This window comes from Syngnathus acus, chromosome 15, assembly GCF_901709675.1.
Source record: "Syngnathus acus chromosome 15, fSynAcu1.2, whole genome shotgun sequence".
In the NCBI taxonomy this organism is placed as follows: domain Eukaryota; kingdom Metazoa; phylum Chordata; class Actinopteri; order Syngnathiformes; family Syngnathidae; genus Syngnathus; species Syngnathus acus.
In genome coordinates this window covers 951,773-975,451 of record NC_051100.1, presented here as the reverse complement: position 1 = coordinate 975,451, position 23,679 = coordinate 951,773, and the positions used below count along the sequence as shown (strand labels likewise).

Below are 23,679 nucleotides of genomic sequence, written 5' to 3'. Positions count from 1 at the left end.
TCATTCAGGCTACAATTAGAGTTCATTTAGCTGATGGGAACCCTTGTGAGTGCATGGAACTAATATTATTTCTTGTCACTTGTCATTTGATCAGGACATGCATGTGTTTCTTTTCTTTTTCTTCTTTTGATTTTTTTTTTTCCAACCCACAGAGCGCAGCAAGGAAGGACAACGTACAGTGGTCGTCAACGAATCAGATTTGAGATTTCATTTTTTGGGAAGTCGACTCCACATCCGCTGGCATGCGCGGTGTGCGTCATTGCGCAGAAGCACGTCCAGCCAGCCAGACAGCCATCCAGCCAGCCCATAAGTGATATGGCAATGTGCTGAGTGAGCACAAGCGGTTGCTCTGTCCTCTTCACGTGAGCAGCAGGTGTCGAACTATAACTGCAAGGACGCAGACAAGAAGGGAATCTCTGCCATTGCGGATGGCACAAGTCAATAATCAAGGATGCGCTAATATGTGACATCGCAGCGACGGGCACTTTCAGGTACATTTCCTCTTTTACCCCGCGTAAAATCGGTGCTATAACTTCTTGAGTGTAATATTTTCTCCTCCCTTTTCGGTGCATTCTTTTCCTTCATTCTATTCTCGTGCGCCGCTTTTCTCTTCAGCGCGCTGATGCGCATCGGCAGGCATCTGAAGTCTGCAACTTTGAAGGATGCGAGCGATTTTTAAAACTTCATTTATAGTGAAATAGTCCTCTGTCATCAGGAGCGTATGCCTCAGCTTTAATTGGTTGAATTATTTCTCTCTCGTATATGCACATTTCTTGGTGTCAAATGTGAATGTCGGAGGACTGAGGTTTTTTTATTAAATGTAATCTTGTGTTTCTTCATCGTTTATTGATTTCTTTGGCTTTGGACTCAGGAGAAATAAAATGTTCCATCTGGGATAGGGTTAGATTTAAGCACACAAGTTGAAGGTCAGGCAGGGATGAAGCCTCAATGTGGTCAATGCTGCAATCTCTGCCATACTGTAGTACTCGGAAATAAATTGCCATTTGAACAAGAATACAAGCAAATTGATTTGTCTGTCAGCAGGTTCAATGACACATAAAATAATTCATAGAAATTCTGCTGTAATGACAAAATGCAAAGCAATAATGCTGAAAATCATTCTGATATCCCGTGAAAGCATTATATTGCGATTCTCTAAGGTCTCCTCTAATTTCACAAAACATTTGTAGGCTAACACTCCTATTGCCTTTCATCTCTGGACCAAAGCCAGATTGCAAAGCATACTTAATTGGTGTAGTTTTTGGTTCTAAAGTGCCAGCTGCCAGCGTTCACATCTCACAATGCAGGCCAACCATTACAAACCGCGACTGGAGGCTAGAGGAATGTGATTTACATAAATAGAGTTGTGTGGCAAATGAAAGTGTTATCATCACTACTCCAGAGCTGCAAGTGCTGTTGTTTTTCCTTCTTTTAGATGGAGGGAGGGCACTTGGAACAAATTAACACGTTGTTGACAGGAATGAAAAAGAAGTTGACAATGTATTGATCTGATCAAGGAGCACACTATCAGAGACCAAGACGATAATTGCCTGACAAGAGAACTCACTAAGACCAAGAAAAGACCAAGACTTATATCACAGTAAAGGCAAAAGAATGAAAATACATTTTCAAAAACCGTGAGAATGTTGAAAAAATGTCTCTTTCCTATTCATTTGATTTCAAATTGCTGCCCAAAGCATACACTTGTAGCCTAAACATCATGTGTGAGTGGTTGTTGGCTGTTAATCTCTTTTATCTGCCAATTCATTTCTTTACTTCAAGACATAGTTGATATCTGGATTGCAATCTAGATTATCCCCTAACCTGCCTGTTGACTGTCGTCTTGACCTAAACTTGTAAAATGATAAATGGGGAGTTCCGAATCCCAACAAGCACATTAGTGATGTCATCAGGCAGAGACCATATACAGCATTCACTCACTTTCAGACACTTGCATGCAGTGAAATCATCATGTAGGTTTGTTTGAAGTAGAGCTGCATGCATCACAAGGGGTATAAATCCGTCTGGTATTGTCCAATTCAAAAATGTCAAAGTGTCCAGATTCTTCTTCAGAGAAAAAGGTCTCCCCGGGGGGCTTTCGTTTTCAAGGATTACGTGTCAAAGAAATGTGTCCAAAGCTTAGATATGGGGATGCTGAGAAGCTTTAAAAAAAATAATAATAAAGAAAATAGTCCCTTTTGATTCAGGGTGAGTGCAATGCATCATCCTTTGTCAGTGGTTGGAAGCAAATGAATGCAAAGTGAGTAAAAAAAACGGTTCAATTCAGTCTTTGTGGGATTGATGTTGCGAGTCTCCACATATGTCTTATAGGATTGGACTCTGGCACTCCACGATAGACCAAGTGGTGTTTACTTGGATGTATATTGTGTCTTGTCACCGTGGGATAGTGGGAACGTCATTTCGATTTCTTTGTGTGTCTTGGCATGTGAAGAAATTGACAATAAAGCAGACTTTGACTTTTTTGAATCATGCCTGCATGAAATCCTGTCTTCATTAGACCAGCTAATCTTGTTTCTCATCGTCTGCGTCTTTGGTTGCCAGACTAATTATGCCGTGCATGCATTTGGCATTGTGGCGTGGCTTCAGTCGAATCCCAAATTGGTGAAGCACAGCCATTATTTCATCATTTGTACTCAGAGCCATTTAACACACTCACCCGGGGATTCATTTGGAACTTGCAAATGACAGTAACTGAGTGATGTATAATATTTTGAGGCCAGATGTGACTCATATACGTATCTATCTATGACAAAGGAATATGAGTGACTCAATTCTGCCTGACATATATTTTTATATTTCTTTATGCCCTTTTCAAGTCTGCTTTAAATCAAAATGCCCACAGATGATATGAATCATTTTGGAAGACTCCCACTCTTAAAACACCAGCATACTTGAAAATGAGCAGATGCGGGTTTGTCGTTTGTCACGGGTAACATGTTCCCATGGCGACCATCACGATTGCTAGATTGTTTTCAAACTATCGGGGTCACATTAAATGTAACAGTTAAGCCATATCTACCATGCTTGAACTTCAAATAATATGACTGGACCATGGATATGAATGTGAAAAGGTTGTTTATCTATTTGTACCCTAGACAAGCAGCGTAGAAAATGGATGGATTTATTATTCTGTGTTTCATTGTTATTATCTGATTAAATACAGCTCGTTATAGACTTCATTGTATTTGTGCTCATAGTGTGAAATGAGAACAAATGCATATTTGTATCGTTCTCATCTTTGAGTCAAGGCGGCGGCTAATTCATTTGGTGTTGCCAAATATTGATTTGAAACTATGTGTCAGGCTTTGTAAAGGTTTCTCCAAAGCTAATGTCACTGTCTCCCACACTATTTGACTATTTACAGTGTGGGGAATTGAGCCTCCGCCACATTGACTTTTGCAGCCGCTGCGATGCAACTCTGGGGAGGGAAACTCGCTCACAGTTGAGCACATACCTCGCTCAGTTCAAGGAAATAGATCATATTTTAATCATTCCTTCATTTTCAATGGTTTTGTTGTTTAAAAAAAATCCATCCCTTTTTTAGAATTGGCGTCACCTCCTTCCGCCAATTGTTCTCAGCTACGCCTGGCACGGATCAGAACCTTGGACAGTTCTCTTTCTCTGCGACTGCTCCTCCCGTCCTGTTTTAGTTGCCCGCACCTGCTGCTCATTACGACACCTGCTGCCGGCTCATTGACTCTGTTACTTAAACCTTGCAAAGCCGTTAGTCGGGCTTGCTACCTGTCTGTCTGTCTGATACCTGTATGCTACCTGTCGCTTGCCCGACCTCTTAATTCCGTTCTTCTGCCTGTGTTGCTCCCACTTATCTAGCTTTCCAACTCTATAAAGGTCCTTGTTGCACGTGGTCACTCTGTCACTACCCGTGCAGAAAATGCAACCAAAAATTAATTCTGGTTCAATTCATAGTTTGGTCTGTAACGTGTCGGAAAACAGGCACTAATATCGAGCATTGTTTTTCAACGTTAAAGTCGACGTTTCATTTGGATTCAACACAATAATGATTAGTCTACTTTCATGAAGGTTGACAGAAATAATATTAGTAAGAGAGCAATTGAGTTTAAAAAAAAAAGAGACACTTTTGAAGTGACTGCTTCACACAGGAGAACAGAGAGTTCTTGCTTGAGTTCTTTCACAATTCACCAAAACGTTGATTTCTTCCCACATTGCAAAAACATGCACGTATTGTTCATTGAAGACTCTACCTTGCTTTTTGATATGAATGCGAGCGTAAATGTTTGTGTAATAGTACATGTAACCTGCGTTGGCCTCCATTCAACATGAAGTAGCGTGTCGATGAATTTGCATTCGACAGCAGTCTGTTCAAGTGGTGAACGTGCAAGTCTCCGAAGTCTTTCTCATTACTTTCATCTTCGACTTCTGAGAGATGACAAAAACAAAGAGCCCCACTTTGGTGGAAACTGTGCTGCTCATTTTTGCTTTTCAACCAAGTATCTAGCAGTGGCTTTGAAGCGCACAGTCTTCACAAGGAAAAGTCATTAACAAGATGTCATTATGCTGTATAGAGAATATCTCAAGGGCATGTCACCAGCTGTATAAGGTACAGTCATGAGGCTTTTTGAGGTCATCAGACAGCCAGAGGCCAGTCCCTTCTTTCACAAGTGCTCCTAAATGACTATATTTGACAGTATTTTGAGCAGTTGGCAAGACTGTCTGTGATGCCTGGCATCTGAATTTGTTTTGAAGATCTTCAAGTGTGTTGTTAAGCACAAACGCTTTCTTGCATCATTCTATTTTTTTCGATGCGGAAAAGAGTATTCATTTTAAAGGCAACACAATCTATCAAGTCTTGCGTCATGGTAACTTCCATTTTTTTTTTTATTCCAGATCCCAGACTCCACTCAGCAGCCTCTTCGCTTCCTCTGCAGCCATGGGTCCATTTGTATCTGCGGGGAACCTGTTCTCTGTGCTCCTCATTAGCAGGTACAAAAGAAGGAATACAATTTGGGGATCTTAGCTTGAAAGACAATGGCCTGTATTTTATTGCGTGTGGACTAGGGCATTGAAAGTGGCGCATCTTGATTTCCGTGCCCATTTGTTTGAGAGTTTGTCAGGCGACGTCATGCTGCGGACCTGAGGGCATTTTTTTGACATGCTCCTGGTGCATCTGACCACAATTTGGTGGTCAAAAATCGACTAAACTTTAGAATAGCTGGAAGCAGGTCTAAGTTTTGTCACAGGTGATTCTGGTGAATTGGATTCTGAGCACTGTGGAGATGTGAGGTGGATGTCATATTTAATTTATAGATGTGAAGTGGATGTCATATTTAATTTATAAATATCAAGCCATTATAATTATTATCACCTATATTCTGATTTTGGTCCTACTAATCGTACTTTGCTAGCTTCAATCTTCTGCATGGGCTCCAGCGATTCCCTTTCTCCTTCCGAAATGTCAAACACTTATTGGAAACAAGAGGAGTTGCTTTCATTGTCTAGGACGCAAGTCCACTGTTTTCACACTCACAACGAGGCAAATGGCCATTTCTGATTGTAAAAGAAATAAAACTCTAGCCATGCGCACAATAAGAAGGCGCTTTGCACTGGGCATAAGAATAGACTAACCCAATAAGTGCATGTCAGATTTGAATCTGTGACACTAATGGCGAGAAGAGGAGAGCATATCATTTGTGTGTGAAGGCTCCCTCCACATTGACAATCAGCTGCAGTTTTCAGAGCGTGAACATTAAAATTCCATTAACGCTTTCATGATGCTGACTGATTAGATACCAGCACGGGTCTTATGGGGCTGATGAGATATTTTGCGCCACATTTGTCACTTCTCAGGAAAACATTGTTGTCTGAATGTTCACTCAGAGCTCATCCAAGAGCACCTAAAGATGCCAAAATCAATTGTTCTGTCAGTAGCCCCATTTGAATAATTTTGACTTTTTGAAACAGCTCATTTTAAATGACTTTTCTTTGAGGCCGTACCTTATTACAGTTGAAGTAATTGTTTGATCTAAAGACCCTGGAGACCTAATCGACAGTACTATGCAATTCATCAGCAAACCCATGTTGGTCTTGGGATCAAGAGGCTGGACAGTTTTAGTGCTATTAGGAATGATACGTTTCCATCTACCAGTGGAATACAAATGTATCTACAAGCATTTTACAAACACACGGCGACTTATTTGCGGATGGATGGATGGATGGATGGATGGATGGATGGTTGGATGGATGGATGGATGGATGGATCGATCTATGGTTTGACGATTCTATTTATTGCTGATGCAATGCAGAACGAACCCTCTTTGGCATATTCATCAGTCTTAATTGTCGGTCCCCTCCCTATCTAGAACAATATCTTCCCTCTGTTGGGAGTTATTTTAATCTTCCAAAGTGATTAGTCTTGGTTTCTCTATTCCATTATATTAAAAGCTTCAAACCACAGGGTTCTTTGTGTTCTCGTTTGCTGAATGAACTAGTATAGGTAGAAAATGTTCTGGATGTGGGCAGAGGAGCCTGAAAGATTGCTAACAAACTAAAAAAAATAAAAATGGAAATGAAGGCGCGCCATGGTATAATGTAATCCAATTGAAGGCCTGCGGTGCTATTGCTTCTTTATTAAAGAACATTTTCGACACAATCCAGCTATTAAAAGCTTAAATAAGATCTAAGGCCCATATTAATGAATTAAAATTGACACTACAAAGTATTTTCATGGAACTGATTATCTTGGCCAAAGCAGCAGTTTTTTAGAGTTGTAGCATTAATTGCACCCTGGAGCTCAATGATCCTGTGATGCAAGCTTAGTTTGAGGTAAATACATCATGAATGCAATTGCTGCCAGAGATACGTAGCTTTGCTAAGGATGCTCCCTACTGCATCCTGTTTTGCTTTGTTACAGTTGTTAGTTTAGTCACAGCGTACGCAGATCCTTAACATAAGATATTTCATTTTAGCGAAATGCCTAAATCCACTGGCCATAAATATTAAACACATTGATAGAGTTTTCATGGGATTAAAAATGCATTTCCTAGCTGTGGATGCAAGTCCACTGATGCCTTTGATAATGCACAGTGTCAAAAAGAGAGTTTGTTGAAGATGGCGTGAAGACATTTTCAACGCAATCCTGGAACTGCTGAATTTAAAAGACTAGATTTGAAAAAAGTGCTGTCAATTGCCATTGAAGGAGCTCCAGTTACAGAACGCTAAGCTGAGACATATGACTGGTTCAGTGCCAGAAAGTTCTCCGCCCTCACCTGATTTCTTACCACTGCATGAGTCGGGATTCCGCCCTTGGAGAAATTCTCCCTGAAATCATGGCAATAATGACGAGACTTGACAATATCATCCGCATTGCACCATGGCTTGCTACAATCGGAGGTCAGTGCAGAGTTTGCTGATTTGCTCACGCGCAAAGATGGCTGACCAAAGGCAATGTCCTAGAGCATTATTTGGGCCATTAGGAATGAAATACAAGTGATCTGGTCAGCGCAAAAGCAAAGCAAAGCAGTTGATGGAAAGCTTTGAGAGGAAGTTTAGCAAGTTCCTACACAGGTGTCAGCATTTCAATCTTTGAGCTTAAAACCAGTTTACATTCAGTTCACATTCCAGAAGTCCCGCTATTCCGGCTTGGTGCCTCAGCAGGTATTGAGGATACAGCAGCATAGAAGTGGTGCTCTGAAATGGAATGGAATATCCCAGGGATGGTCAGTTGGCGGCCCGTTACCACAATAGGAGCTGTTTTCATAAAATATAACGAAAGAGGCAAACAGCAATATTTTATTATACTATGGACAGGATCAGAATGGACAGCCAGCCAGCCAGCCAGCAAAGCACCAGAATGGAGCCCGGTCAGGAGACTATGCCAACAGCAATTGATCACACAGTGGCGTACTCTCAGACCAGTGTCTTTGTGTAACTACGTTAAAAGGTGAGCAGGAGTTTGGATCTATAAACATCTGACACAAAAGGCAATTTCTGGCTCCAGTACTCCTTATAATATGCCATAGCAGACGCAATGAATTACACTCATCAAAACATAATGTGTTTAATTACGAAGAAAGTCATATGTGACTGGCCATTTTCCTTGGTCAAGGTGCATTGCACCAAAATGACACTCGATTTGACTGTCCACACAGAAAAATGCACTTTCACACTCCTCAATTTTAAAGCGTTTTGTCAGATTAAATGAGGTTTTCGAGCAGTTCCGCATAAAAGCGCGACTGCATGCACGTTAGCAAGAAAAAACGTTCATTGGGCCCAGAATGAGCGCGTTCACAAAGCAAAAATGTGCTAAATGAAATTATGAACGAGTTCATGAACTTTGATTCTCCAAATTATGAACAAGTTCATGAACTTTGGTTCTAGTCCCGAATCTCTCACAGTCTCTCTTGTTATCACGAGACCAATTCTCCAATGATCTTATACAGCAGCAGCAGCTTTGGGAAGCAGTTAAGTGTTAGGGAGATGCAGGGAGCCATTAATGCTGTCCCCTGGGGACGCCTGTCATCTTTTGTTAACAATGGCGGGAGCCGCGATACAAGCAAGCAACAGATAGAGAGAGGGGCCTCACGCTGCACACATGGCTTGTCGTTTTGCTCTCAGTTGCACCTTGACACTATCTCGGACCGCTCCGCGTATATAGAACTCCCACGCGCGCACACTCCAACGGCGAATGGCCAGTGAAGCAACTTTCATTGTCCGCTGTGATGAGATTTTGTTTATTGGCATCTTGAAGCTGGTCAGTTAAAATTCATAAATTACCTGCATCACATTCAAAGGCTCATTGTTCAACACTTGGGAAATAAGCAGCCTCTTGTCGAGTCGTAAAATATGGTAAGCGTATTCAAATAGTACTCCATCCAAATAGACAAAGCAGCGCTACGCTTTTTTGATGCATGACATGTGGACACCAGAAAGAAAACAAATACAATTCAATGGCTTCATCTATTTTTAAAAATGTGCTATTGTTCTAAAATAAATCATTTCAATGTGAACTAAGGACATTTTAGATCAATAACTCATTTTAATTAAACAAGCAGGTCTTACAGCTGTGTTTTTAATTCATTTACAAGTATGGAAGAAAATGCATACATTATGGTAATACGACTCGTGGGTTTAATAAATCTAGTGTTAAAAAAATCCCATGAAAATGTATTAGTGAATCCCTTGTGAGTCAGAGTTTTGGGAGTAACAACAAACTTTGCCGGAACGGTATCCCTGCCAGCACTGAAATGCTTCAGAATGCATTAAAAAAAAAAAATGAAATCGCTCCCTGTGCAATATGCACATGGGATTTCTGTACAACAAAAGCCATGCTTTGGATGCTGGAGTGAGATAATGACATGAATCAATGAAGGAAGTGTGGGAAGCCGCTACGACTCGTGCATATTGCTGAGTGGGAGGAGGCATGAAAGGAAAGACGGGGAGGGGAGTAGGAAATCCATGGAGAGCGTTACTCACTTCACTGCAGGGGAGGCTATGTTCATCTAAATTAATGTGCTATGAAATGCGCGAGAGCCGCCTGGACTGATGCTTCCTTTGAATTGAATGAAGATTGGGAAAGATGAGTGTGTGTGTGGGGCCGGGGGGAGGTCTTTCCAGAGGTTATGTCATGAAACCGTATCTGAAAAGGCAAATTCTGCCACAGGGCGTGAGACCTTCATTCCAAGGCACCTCTGTATAGCTATGTCTGAAGTGATTCATACAACGTAGCTTTCAAGATGTAGCCACGGCCATCTTAGTATTGCCTTCAGGGCCCTGAATGTATAGAGAGCGGAAGGCCGCCCAGTGGTCGCAAGTTACTCCAGCTTCTAACGTCACATTCTGCACGTGGCGGTAGAGGTCAAGGACCTTCAAGGAGGAAATACATTCTACAAGTGATTTAGACGATACTCCAATTATATGGAGATCTTGTTCAGCTAATCTATTGATCTCATTTAGTATGTAGCAATCAAAATAAAGACGTTAATGAATTGTTCTTCAGGGGAAAGTGGTGAGCAGCCCATTAATGTGCTTTTCGCTTTTTTGTCCTTGTGTGTGTGTTTTTGCACATTGATTGGTAGCTACTTGATTCACGGCGCTGCCATTATTTGTGTTTCCTTCTTATTGATCGGCACCGACGAGTCACACAGAAAAGAATCCATTTGTTTTCCATACCATTTGTCCTGTACACAATCACAAGGGTGCGACTGCTGCTTCTGCTTGAGTGTTTCCTAACTTACTTTGCAACAATTGTTCCTTACTATGACTCTCGAGAATATTCAGAAAAATTTAGGAGCTCAACAAAATACCCTTTACATAACAGTATGTTATGCACAGCAGTGCTGACATGTCTGCAGTATATTTTCCCCAGCTAGCATTGGACATATTTAGCACCATCTGTTCTCACAGCTAGTGAGTGATGTTGTACGGAATGTGTAGTTTTGATCATGTTGAGCAGTCGTACTCGTAGGATCTGTGATGAGCTGCTATTTTAGATGCATACGTATATTACACAAAGGGTCGTTTTCTTTCTTTCTTTCTTTCTTTCTTTCTTTCTTTCTTTTACGCAGTCTTAAGTAAGGATTGTTGTCTGCATGGCATCAGCCCCCTGAGCTCTGTTGTGGGCACTCAGTGTGTCATCTTATTATTCTTGATAGGCAGCCCAGTGGGCAGGTGTGTCAGGTCTGGCAGATTCCACCCTGGGAAAATGTGCTCTCTGAAGACTTTGCTTTCAAATGCAGTTCAAAAATAGAATTCAAATGGAATAGAAAAATAACACCTATAGCTGCGATGATAAAAATGAAACAAATAATGAAAATGTGTTCAAGAATTGATTTGTACAATGATTCCGAGGGTTTGTTGCACGCTCTTTTCTTTATGTTTATCCACCAAAATAGATCAACTCAATGAAAAGTCTGTCTGTCTGTGTGCGTGCGTGCGTGCGTGTGTTTGGACAAAGAATCCACTCATGCACTTGGCAAGCATAATTGTGAATGATAATTCGGTGGGCCAGAGGCAGAGCGCTGTCACCGGCATCACTAACATGGCTTTGGCATCCAAGACTGTTGCCTACTGAAACAACAGGCTGCAAGCCATGTGAGTGAGACTTGGTGCAGCGTAGCAACAGGGTGCTGGGAGCAACTTACCAGCTGTCTCCACTTATTTGACACAGTCAGGTGCTCTGAAAGCTGAACTTCACTTTCATTTATTTGTGAGGATGCTTGTCAGCTTCAGCACCAGTTCCACTTGGATGCCACATGGGGCTTTTACAAGTAGGACAAGCACCAGGCAGATTTTCATAAGATCTGTACGTGTTGTTTATTGCATCTTTATGATTTCCCAAATCGAAATGATGCAAATTGCTTTTATCCATAACTGAGTGGTTGGTTATGCGTGGTTAAAAGGTACATATTTGATGTTAATTAAGGATTTATCCAAGGCTTTGATATGCTGTATTGCAAATCTAGAGCCCTATTAACAGTGGCTTTCTGACTCACCCGACAAGGTTTGTGCAGCAAAGCTTCGCATATAAAATGTTACTGCTCACAGTAGACTCGTGAAACATCATTAGCATGGTGCCACAGATGTAAAATGACTCGGTTCAGGGAAAAAAAGACATATCATTTGCTCTCTGTAGTTCATTTCATTTTCAACTACTCTACTGCACTACTGCATTTATATCCCAATTTTCTTTAAATGCAGTATATTTGATTTGTTGCATTAAAACCGGTGCTTCTCAATGATTCACCTTGAGGAAGAAGAACATTTGTTGCACCCAAACACCCCAACTATACAGTAAATAGTGTTATTTGTCTATACATTTGTTCCAAGTACACCTCTGCGTAACATTGTTTGCCTTGTTAACAATAAAGAAAGCGAAAACATAGCATAGCAGCTCAACAACAACATCGACAAGAGGTTTTAGTTTGGATCTGGTTTTCTTCTCATCCTTGTTAGATCCACCTACGTGAAAAAGACAAAGCTCATGTGATGTGCCGGTTGAGACTTCCTCAACTGTGTGCTATTGTCAAATAGAATAATGTGTGCGCTCTCCGTGGAGGCTTGTCTCCAATTCTCAACAGTGTATTTTTCCCGCTGGTGCCATCATATTTTTGCTGTGACCAATTTTGCCGTTGTGGAATAGTGAGCGATGGGAATGAGGAGGAAGAACCAGTTCTGTCTCTTCTCCGCCAGTGTTATACCATGACATGTAAAAGCTCCTATATTCTCCAGTTCCCAGTTTCTATACAAACACACAATTAAGCAAAAGATTGGGAAAGTGGGGCGAATCATATCACAATTACAAGCTCTATAATGGTCTTCCCACACTCCCAATGAGCCTTTCGGGATAGCGCGCGTAGCAAAATATATTGAACGCCACCAATTAAAATGCAAGCAAGTGCGGATAGCGTAACATATGATAAGTGACTCCAAAATAATTAAACAAGCTTTCATGTAAGCTGCATGTTTATTTTGAATGGAAAATCCCATTTCTCTCAATTTCATGCCTCCCTCAGCAAGTGTTTCACCAGAACGAAATGGATACTCCACAGTATCAGGGAATTTACCTGGTAAATATGTGAGTGTGTGCAGATTTTCTTTTCTCACTTCTTTTCATCCTCCTCAGGTTGCTCGAAAGCTCCATGCTCAATGCAGAAATGAAGGAAGGTGAAATTTTGCCTCCAACCATTCAAAAGCTGATGAAAGGCTATAACAAGTACCTGAGGCCTTTCTTTGACAGTAAGGAAATTGCATCCACACGCAGTACTGACCTTTTGACAGCGAGGATGATCCTACTGTATACTGATTCCGTCTGAGATTGTGTGAAATTTGTCATATCAAAACTCTTCAATACTATTTGTGGGGCACACTAAAAAATAGTTGACAATCATCATTTATTTCAATGTCATTTTAGTCAAAGACTCAAACACACTCAAGAAATGAAATGTTTGCTTCAAGTGTATCAGTATGATTGTGGCAAGGTCAAAATCTGAAGAAGGCTACAAAAACAGTTTGCTTTTTGAGGTGCCCAAGAGAAAAGTGGACTTGAGAAATCATAACCCTCCATTGTGGAGATGGATGAAAGTGTGCAGTATTATACATATGATTGACAGGAATATTTACTAAAATGATTCTTCATCAGCACAGCTATTAATCCACATTTGTATCAAATTTTGGCTGTTCGGCCTTTGTTATTTTTTTTCTGTAAGAGCCTCATTAAACTTGATTATAACAAGGAATAATGAACAAACGCATTACAGCAAAGATGTTTCTAATTGGCATGTAACTGTTAACAAAGCATAGTTGATGATGCCATTAAATATTAGGGCTTATGAGTGTTCCCTGATCACCACTTGACTATTCAACACAATGCATGATTGAACTCTTGATGACATGACCTACTGTGTAATCCCACAATCCCCCTGGACATATTGCATCCATTATTGACTTCTTCTATTTATTTATTTTTTCTAGATGGTCCTGTGACTGTTGGTATGAGCTTGGACATTGCTAGTATTGACACCATTTCAGAGATCAATATGGTAAGAGTGTTTTTTTTCTGCCTGGCCAAGAAAAGCCGACTCCAAATGTGAACTTTTATGTGCAACAGAATGTCACAAAAATTGAAGTTATCGTATCTGTTCTAAGAAGCGGAGCGATGTCCACCCAGGACAGAACTAACTTAGTCCAACTCCTGTTTGTTATAAGTCCTTCCAAGATTCATTCTCAGAGTTAGGCGTACATCCAACAAATGTCACAAACACAGAGCATGCCAGTCCGCGACTTGGGAAATCCTCCAAGATCATGAAACAGATGTTTTGGTCTCTGAAGCATTCCACACTTCTTCCATTGCACTAAGCAAGTTTGGCTTGCTTTGTGATTCAATTTCTGCCAATGTTCAGTATCTTTGAATGGCCAATATAGGCAGGCGCAAACCACAGTCAACAACTTGATCAAATCAATACAGCAGATGTGTACTTCAATGGAAGATATACGTATATAGCGCGAGCACGATACAGATACATACAGTACTCATCTATACCAACGCAGTAAAGCAAATATTTCTCTGAAGGCCATTTTTTTTTCAGGGCATTTATTATCTTTATGATCTCATTGCATGCGCTTACTTTAAACCTTTGTGGCCCTACGCACGTTTCCACGAATCGTCCAATGGGAATATCAGTCGTCGTCCAGATGTCGGTAACGCAATTCATCTGTGTTCTGTAATTGTTGCCACTGTGTATCTGACCTTTAAAAATGAAACGGACTCATCATAGCCTTCAATGAATAGAGTAAATGTGACAACGTGTCACACCTCGTCGGGTTTGCTGTCCTGCCTGCTGTCAAGCCCTTCAGAAGCCACGCAAATGATCCCGTTTCACTGATGAATGGAAAACAATTACCTGAGCATTTGCTCTCGCTTACTCACGTTAGCAGCACGCCTTTGATGCGCAGTCGGAAGCTCCAAGGTCATTAACACCTATCAAAAGAACAAGACTTGCAGTATGGCCACACGCACAGCGACACACAATTCCGTGTTCTCTCAAACGTAGAAGCTAACTTGCTGACTTGATGCAATGTGCCGCATTTCAATTGCTTTAGGCGTAGAACAGCTCAGGGACGTGATGCCGCCAATATCCAACGGTGCAAAAAACAAAAACGCCCTCTAACTACACAGGACTGTCATAGTTAGCGAAATCAGTGCTTATCTGTCAGCATATTTTGGACATGGCCAGTTAAATAGTCCATTAGCTTTGTTCTAACCTTTTGACCTCAATCTCGTAGGACTACACAGCCACCATATTCCTTCGGCAGCGCTGGACGGACGAGCGATTGGTGTTTGAAGGCAACAAGAGCCTGAGCCTTGACGGACGGCTTGTGGAGCTCCTCTGGGTCCCTGACACTTTCATCGTGGACTCCAAGAAGTCTTTTCTTCATGACATCACTGTGGAGAACCGACTGATTCGCATCTTTCCAAATGGGACCGTCCTTTATGCGCTGAGGTCAGATCATGAACGCAACTGCCAGTTTATTGGTTGTCGGCTGTGTTCTCTGCTTTGCTAAATAATGAAATGTCATCAGGGTGATGGAGAAGAAATTGGCATATGGCTTGACTACATAATTGCAGAACAGGGAGTCAATACTGCTACCAATGGATCGAAGCACAGTGATTTGTCGAGTGGCAAAAGAGAGAAAAATTCCCATGGGATACCTCTCGACTCTTGCTAACGGCAGTTTTGCAACTAGCAGAGAAGAAATGAACGGCAAGATCTTGTTGTGGTAAAATTGAATTGGGTAGTACCACTCAATTCAGTCTGCAGGAGCACATCTCTCTGGATGGCATACTACTGTGAGGAGTTTGTTGTGTTGCCAACATGTGCATTGTTATTTTTATTTTTTTTAATGTATTTCATTTGCAATGAGTGCTCTAAATGTCCTTGGTCCACTGAGACCAAAATGTTAAGTGAGATGGTGTTTGGAGAGCTTGGCTAGTCGGAGTGAAACTAGACTAAAAACACCATCAGAAGAGGAATGACTACCGGGAGGAATTGGGGCTGAGAAAAGAGATGGTAAGAAATGAGAAATGTGAGGCACATGTTTCAGTGCTCGCCTTAGGGACAACATGAGAAAGCACTGAGATGTACATACGGTCAAGTGGCTGAGAGGAGAGATTTCATGAAGCAATGTCAAGGGGATTTTCACAAATCATGATTTAAATATCCATTAGAGTTAAGGTTGATTTGGGCAATTGAACTGTGTTCAGAATGAACAGCTATTAATTGCATCACGGTTTAAGGATTTGTGCAGAGCCCAAAAAGCAATCACACAAAACTAGTCATGACTCTCCAAGAAGGACCGTATGTATCTACACACTTGCCTCTTCATTGCAGTAATTATTGCTGCATGCTGTGCAATGCGTACGCCTTGATATAAATATCATGATTTAACAGCACTTCAAATATAGACTTCATCTTGCATCACTTTTCACGTTCTCACGTTACGCGTGTTTGATGGTGGCATCGGCTTGTTCGTCCGACTTGTGGCATGACGGCCAAAGTAAAAAGACACAACTGAGCAATTTGATGACATCATTAAACACAGGAGACTCCGCCAAACAATCCTCTCCAAAAAGACCGCAAACACAAATGAAAAAGAGCAGAGTGTGTCTGTATATGTGAATGGATTGAAAAAAAAAAAACAATCAAATTGCCATCTGCTATTCTCAAATGAATTGCTACATTTATGTCCCGCAGAATTACCACCACTGTGGCCTGTAACATGGATTTGACCAAGTATCCCATGGACAAGCAAACCTGCACACTACAACTGGAGAGCTGTAAGAACCTCATGTTTCTCTTTCGCCAAGTTCACCAAGTGTTTTAAGAAGAGCAACCCAAGAATTAGCTCTCGCTAAATTTCAAAAAGGTTGATCGTGGTCAGATCGGTCTTCTTTTTTTTTTTTCCCTCTCCCACAAATCATTTCATATGTATCAGGAAGGCAGCAGGAGCATCTTTGTAGCGAAATCATGTTATGAAAAGACCCTGATTTGAGAAACAAACAATCCCCCGTGCGCTTTTTGCCACCCTCGGTGATCCGCTGTCATTGCTGATCTGCTGCCTTTTAAATGACAGTCAGCCATGGAGGCTTAGCCCATTCTGGTCCCTGCCAAAAGCCAAACAAGCCATCATGCCAAAATGAAGGGGCTGCAATCCCCCTTAACTGACACAACGACATCCCGAGGTTGGCGCTGAAAGGATGATGGCTCCCTCCTCCGCTGTCTCAATAAGTCCCAGCTAAATATCTGCCTGCACCTTTGCCACTGTCTTTCACTTTTGCTTGAAGTTTCACTTTGATCTTCTGGCTCCCTTTACTGACATCTCCCTCTCACTTTCTTTTGCCCTAATTCTCCTCTGTTTTGCATATCTCCCAGTGTGAAGATGTAGTCAAAGATTCATTTCTTCTAAAATTATGCAAAAAATCACTTGACAGCAGAGTGCGGCGGCGGAGCATTCTGTGCTCAAATATTTAGTAGCAATGTTTGAACAGATATGTCAGATGTGATGGTTACATTTGGTAACCATTTGATCCTGACTTGTGTGGTATTTGACATTTCAGGCACATCCATTGTACAGTAGAGTTCTTCAATAATGCTCAGGGAAATAGATCTTGAACTTTTGCTCTTAGTATGTGGGGTTTCTCTTCTCAATTATTTAGCGTATCAATAATACATTAAATAATACATGGAGGGATGACGAGTAATTAAAAAAGTGAACTAGAAAAACATTATAGCGCTGAGTCTTTTTTTTTTTTCCCCCATCTCTTGCACCCTCTGGTGAAAAATGTGTGAAGCACACCAATGAGGTTCTTGACAATAACATATCTTTGCATGACGGATGCATTTCTGTCAACAATTCTTATCGGTCTTGAACTTTATAGCTGTGAAAATATTCCATTTGCACTGTGGCTGACAATCTTTCAAAGCTTTGTGAGATGTTCTTCCCCAATGTATCCATTTCAGGTGTTGCGATGAAAGCAGAATGATTTGAATGTTGTATCCCCCTCAAGGCTAACACGTGCGCGAGTTTTCCATTCCTTGCGCTCTTGTATAAGAGGGATTTTATGCCAAGTCGATCTTGTAATCCCTTAATAACCTAATAGTGTGTGCAGCACAGTTAATAGGTGTCCTCAGTAGTGGTGCATTTTGCTGTAGTGACATTCTGTCTTGTATTAATAGCAGCTTTCCTGTGTGACATGAGGAGAAAAGCTTGATGCAGAAAGTGCACATCCACTTGAGCAGAAGAGCATGACAATATCCGAGTGTGCTTATTTCCGTTTAAAGGAAGTCATTCATTTGAAGTGCCGTATCTCTTGTAAAATTCATTTGGAAAAAAAGTTTCACTTTCATCCGTTTCTTGTTCCATAGGGGGTTACAATATCAATGATGTCATGTTCTACTGGACCAGAGGAAATGAGTCTGTCAGTGGCCTAGACACTCTTCAACTTGCTCAGTTTACAGTGGAAGACCACTACACTTCTGTGTCAGAGGCTATCTATGAAACTGGTGAGTAGAACGGCAAAAGATCCTAACAGGAAAGAAATGATTACATATACAAAGTTTGTTGCTATTTATTTGATGCTACTTCATTTTGTTTTGCTTGTTTGTGTGCTTATTTCGGCCCGTACATTTCATTTCATGCGCTGTTATCACATGACTTGCCAAAACGTTTCGGTACATTTGAGCTTCTCTATGGTTTTGTCTGAAAGGTCACTACCCCAAGCTGGTCTTCCACTTTGAGCTAAAGAGGAGCATCCTGTACTTCATCCTGGAGACATACGTTCCATCAAGCCTGTTGGTGGTCCTCTCTTGGGTCTCCTTCTGGATTTCCCTGTCCTCTGTCCCAGCTCGAATTTGTATAGGTACGTAGCAGTCGCAAAGAGCGAAGCTTTCAGATCCTGAGCTTAAATGATGGATGAAGGAATTATAAGCATAGATAAATGTAACCTTCTCTTCAAATGGTATCACAGGAACAACACATTGCAACAATGCAAACAAGCATTATTAACAAAATCTGTTTCCATCGCAGTTCAAACATTCGGATGGTAAACAATGTTATTTTGAATTTGTAATTGTTTGTTTCATTCTTACAAATGACAGAGTAGTCTTTATTCACAGCCTAGATTAGGGACAATCTCATCATTACCGTACTTTGCAATTGAGCTTACCGAGCTAGCTTTAATGCCCGCTTTCCCGGAAAATCCTCTTCAAATTTTCATGACCCTGTTTTCAATGAAAAATGAGAACGAATGTGCACTGCGTACGTGTTCCATGCCAGGAGTGACAACAGTGCTGACAATGACCACTCTGATGATGGGAGCTCGCACGTCGCTCCCCAACGCCAACTGTTTCATCAAGGCCATTGACGTGTACTTAGGAATCTGCTTCAGCTTTATCTTTGGAGCCCTCATCGAGTATGCTGTGGCTCATTTCTGCACCCTCACTTACGGTGACTCGCACATGCTCATGGTGAGATCCTCCTCTTATTATTCTGTCCTGCTGTTGTATCTCTTTGCTCACTGACTGGAAAATGTTTCTGGATTCCTTCCTCTGGATTTTTAAAAAATGGGATCTATTATTTATTCAAAACCTCAGAGGAAGTCAAGTCGAAAATATTCCGGTTCCTTGCGCAGCTAACATTGTCGTTTAACATTTGCTCCACAGTACGGCCACCAAATGCATAACTTTGACGACGAAATGAACGGCATCGTCACCACCATCTCCAGCCACTCTGACAGGACCAAGAGACGCAAGGAACCCGACGCAGGTCCCGCAGCCGCTCCCACCGAACTGGCGGTCGACCCCTCCAGCCCGACAGGCAGCGAGCCCAAGCCTGAGGCTTCCCCTCCAGAACCCCCCAACCGCTGTCTCGTGGTTCTGGCCACCCTTCGTAAACTTCTCAGTTTCATAAGCTGTTGTCACATAGAAAATCCCCACTACATAGACAACTACTCAAGAGTCACTTTCCCCCTCTCATTTGTTCTTGTTAATCTTCTTTACTGGACGTATTATTTGTACTTTTAGTCGTTAGACAGGAAGTTGATTTGACTGTCCGTGTGACTTAGGTGTGGTTCCGAGGTGAGATTTGACTATATTTCTAAGCAGCAACAGAATGAAGAAGATAATGATACAAGAATGTTTTTTTCTGAGCAGAGCAAAAGTGTTTTAATTCAACACCTCTGTTTTTGCCTACTTAATGCTGACAAGTGAGGTCCGATACGCAGAAAAGCTTGATGTGAAATAAGTTGGTTGGTGGCTAATTCATAGAAGACGGCGCTGCAATTTTTCATTTGATGTCCGGCGGTGCTGTGAAAGGCTGAAAGGACAGTTCGCTTTTACCCGATAATATTTTCTGATCCTTTTCTGCCTGAAGGTTCACATCTTGAATCAAACTAGGCCAAACGAATGGACAGTGGCAGAAATAAAAAGAAAGCAGATGTGTTTTAAAAACTTGCACAGTATGGGGGAAAATTCACTTCCAGCAAATAGCACTAAATGTCTTTATTTATTTGTCTTTAGTACACAAAAAACTCAAGACTACCTAAAAACACAGGAGATGAAGACATCATTTGATTCGTTTGCTATTAATACTTCGCATCACTACCAAATCAGTAGACTGCGTCGTTCGTTCATAATTCACATGACTCAACCTCGTTTAAAGAAAAACGTTTTGTTATACTGGAGAGGAAACCGTTCTATCTTCCCTAGACAGCAGACCATTTGTTTCACGCTGGAATAAAGACAGACAAAATGAAGATGTCTACATTTCCTTATCAGCTCCAATGGCTGCTCCATGGCTGCTTGTCTGACTTTAATATTATCAGTTGTTGGCATAAGTTAGGGTTGGAATGACTTTCTGTTTTGGTTCAGTCCAACTTGTTATTTCTTGTTTGGTGGCTGATTATTTAAACCAAAGATTATAATCAGATTTCAAAGTGCATTTTCAAATGTCAATACGGTAGCGGCATGCTGTTAGTCTCCAGTGACAACAGGACAAAGCTGCATGTTCATTTGTTGTTGTTGTTGTTGTGTTCAGTACTGCTGTAACAGGTTCTCACTACTGGGATGAGTTGCAAGTTTCTTCAAATCATGAACTTTGCATCCAACTGAATGCATTGCCTTGAGAAACTATTCCAGCGGCATTGTTTTACTGTTTTAAATGGACGGGGTCGGCCCTCCTTCTCTGATGATAACTGTAACAATTTCATTTCGAACTTTTGTTCTCCGTGCATGCTTATCAGAACCTATAACTTTATTGATATACTTTCATCTACTTTGCTTGGTTTACTTGTGTTAGATATGATGGTGAAAAAAAATGGATGAAAAAAAAATCTTGTCAGCTCTTCTGGTTTTTTTTCTCATCTTCACCCTCAGAAGTGTTCCAATATTGGACTGAGCTGTGTCCTGTGGAAGCAGGCAAGCGCTGAGAGATTAAAATGATTCACATGAATCATTTAACAATATATACGGCACCTTTCTCTTACAATGGACATTTATCTTGTGAAAAGGATGGGGAATTAATTCTTATATATCGAGCCAAAGTGACAGAAGAGAAACTACAGAAGATTCTTTGCTTTGTCATAATAAAAATGACAGAAGGTTAGATAAGTGTTTTTTTTTTTTTTTTTTTTTAGCATGGCTATATATATAGCTGCAACTCATTCACTTGGTTTCAAGGACCTCTCAAAGACAAAAAATGCCAGGAGATGACCATGGAGCACAAATCAAAATGGACACACTTCTCAGAGATGGACTAACCCGTTTTCCTTTCATGTTCTAGAACTTGTCAAATAATACCTCACGGTGATGTTGACGACCAACCTCGGACGTGTAAATTGTATTTTTACTGTCGCTCGACAATGATCTCGATATTGTTCTGCTGTATCATTTGTAAATAAATTCCGCCATTGTGCATGTTTATTGTAAAGAAATAGATGAGAGCAATAAAATAGTTTGTGTGGATGAAAGAAATGGATGTAAATATTACAGGAAAATATAAGTTCATTCAGGAGGCTTGATTTCAATTTCCCAGTTTGCCCTCATACCAGGGTGTTTCAACCCAAACTGTGTCACTTAACCTCTTGACAACTAAAATTAACTAAAGACTGATTTCTTTTTGGGAGCAGATCTTTACTGGGATCCTAAAGAGCAGGTTATAATGTTTTATTCCTATTTTCTTTATTAATAATGAATCTAATTAAGTCTTTCTTTTTTTATATTTTAAACTCTGAATAATTTAAGATTGACCACTATATATATTCAGACACAGAGCTCGTGTTTTTTTTGTTGTTTTTTTTTGACGCAAATGCTGAAAAGAGGTTGAGAAGCACGTACTGCTCGAAGCAACCACCAGATGACGCCGTGGAATAATATTTCATAAAGGCTCAAACGTGCCGCAGTGCATCTGCAGCGTGCAGTAAGTAACGCGCTGCACATCTGGGGAGCTATACGAGCATTTTTATTGGCAATACAGCAGTCTTGTTTGAAAAGAATCTTGGTGGTGGGCTTGTTTTCCACTTGATTGGCAGTGCTTATATGAAACACACAGCTGGGGGTCAGCATGGGAGGGGACACAGTCACTCAGAACATATTTGATGATAAAAAATGCTATCATCAAATATGTTCTGAGTGAATGTACCAAGATACAAGCTTGCCACAAAATGCAAAATGCTCTCTCTCTCTCTCGCTCTCTCTCTCTCTCTCTCTCTCTGCATGAACAATTATTTTTCCTTTGTTAACCAACACAACAATATTAATATTAATAAGGGTGGTACCACTCTGATTCATGGAACCTCAGGCTAATGTTTTTGTTATTCAGCCAACACACAGCTTTTTATATACGATATAAAAGTATACTGGGATAATGAAGTCAAAGCTCAAACTTTTTGATTCTGAACTGGCACAAAACCTAAAGTGCGTTGGCTAGAGGTCAAGTCTTTCATTCAAGTCTCAATTGTATCCCGTGATGGGTAGGGATAAGCCAAGTAAAAAATAAATACAATGTGGCAAGATGTAAACGATAAAGTGAGTGCCAGTAACTTGCACATAAACGGAGTCAAAGGTCTCCTACACGCCGCTACAGCTGTCACATTGGCTTGTGTTGCTGGGCTTTCCACAATAAGCCACAACATTCTTATCAGATGTGCTACAAACTCTTATCCGGTTTGTCTTTGGCCCAAACACAAATTCCTCCCTAACTTTTCCATATCTGCCTGTCTGTGCGATCCCATTAGACTGGCAGCGTTTAGCCTCTACTGAGAGCCGAGCGATCCGTGAGCTACCTTGAGATGGGCGCTTATCACCCATGACAACAATATAATTGGGCTGAAATTGCAAGCATGGTCCAAATCCGTTCATTAAAAAGGCATCTTGTGTGGTGACAACACTGTGCTGCAGACATCACAAAATCTCCTTTATCTACGAAACTGGAGAAAAACGGACTCAGAGGTAACATTGAACTGGGGCTTTAAACTTAGAACGAATACGTGGACACATCAGATCAATTCATCAATTTGTTCATGCTTAATTGGCACACATACGAAGACTGGACTTTTAAGCATCGGTTAATCACTATGGGGTTAAGTGAGACACATTAGTTTATTCTCTAACTTATTTTGACTCGGAGTTGTCTTTGTATTAGTTTCCAGTTCCTGTGGAGAGGTATAGCTTGAGTGTCCCCATATTTTTGCACAGCTTGAGTGTCGCCATATTTTTGCGCATATCATGCAAACGTCACTGCAAGATCCACATCCATATTTTGGGCTGTTCCTTCCCTCACACATTTAAAAAAAAAACAGTGTGCCATTCTGTCAGAGGTTATTTGAGTTGAATGGCTCTAACCTGGCAGATTGTGCTCAGTACATCTCTGTGCCATTCTGCCTGCCTGCCTGCACGCTTTTTGTGTCTGACCTCAGAGATCTCACTGAGCATTCATGATGAGTCATAGCTCAGTCTGAAGCCTCTGCATCACAGTAGGGAGTCCAGAATACTAAGTAGCTCTCACAATTTACCAGCATACACAAAACAGGAGAGAACAATGAGCACATGGGCAATATGTAGGTGGAAATAAAAACACGGGGGGAAAAAAAACCGAACAGTCCGTTTTCTTGTTGTTGCTAGGTGATTTTCA

At 41.0% G+C, this 23,679-nt stretch overlaps 1 protein-coding gene across 1 annotated transcript; it reads left to right on the top strand.

Moving 5' to 3' along the window:
- The first annotated feature begins 249 nt into the window (after positions 1 to 249).
- Positions 250 to 20,023, top strand: LOC119135075 (gamma-aminobutyric acid receptor subunit pi). Its single transcript, XM_037272421.1, has 10 exons — positions 250 to 491; positions 4,888 to 4,983; positions 12,620 to 12,732; positions 13,468 to 13,535; positions 14,779 to 14,996; positions 16,248 to 16,330; positions 17,919 to 18,056; positions 18,260 to 18,412; positions 18,829 to 19,019; positions 19,215 to 20,023. Exons 2-10 carry the CDS (start codon positions 4,931 to 4,933, stop codon positions 19,572 to 19,574), a joined length of 1,377 nt encoding a protein of 458 aa, XP_037128316.1. The 5' UTR covers positions 250 to 491; positions 4,888 to 4,930; the 3' UTR covers positions 19,575 to 20,023.
- Positions 20,024 to 23,679: the final 3,656 nt, after the last annotated feature.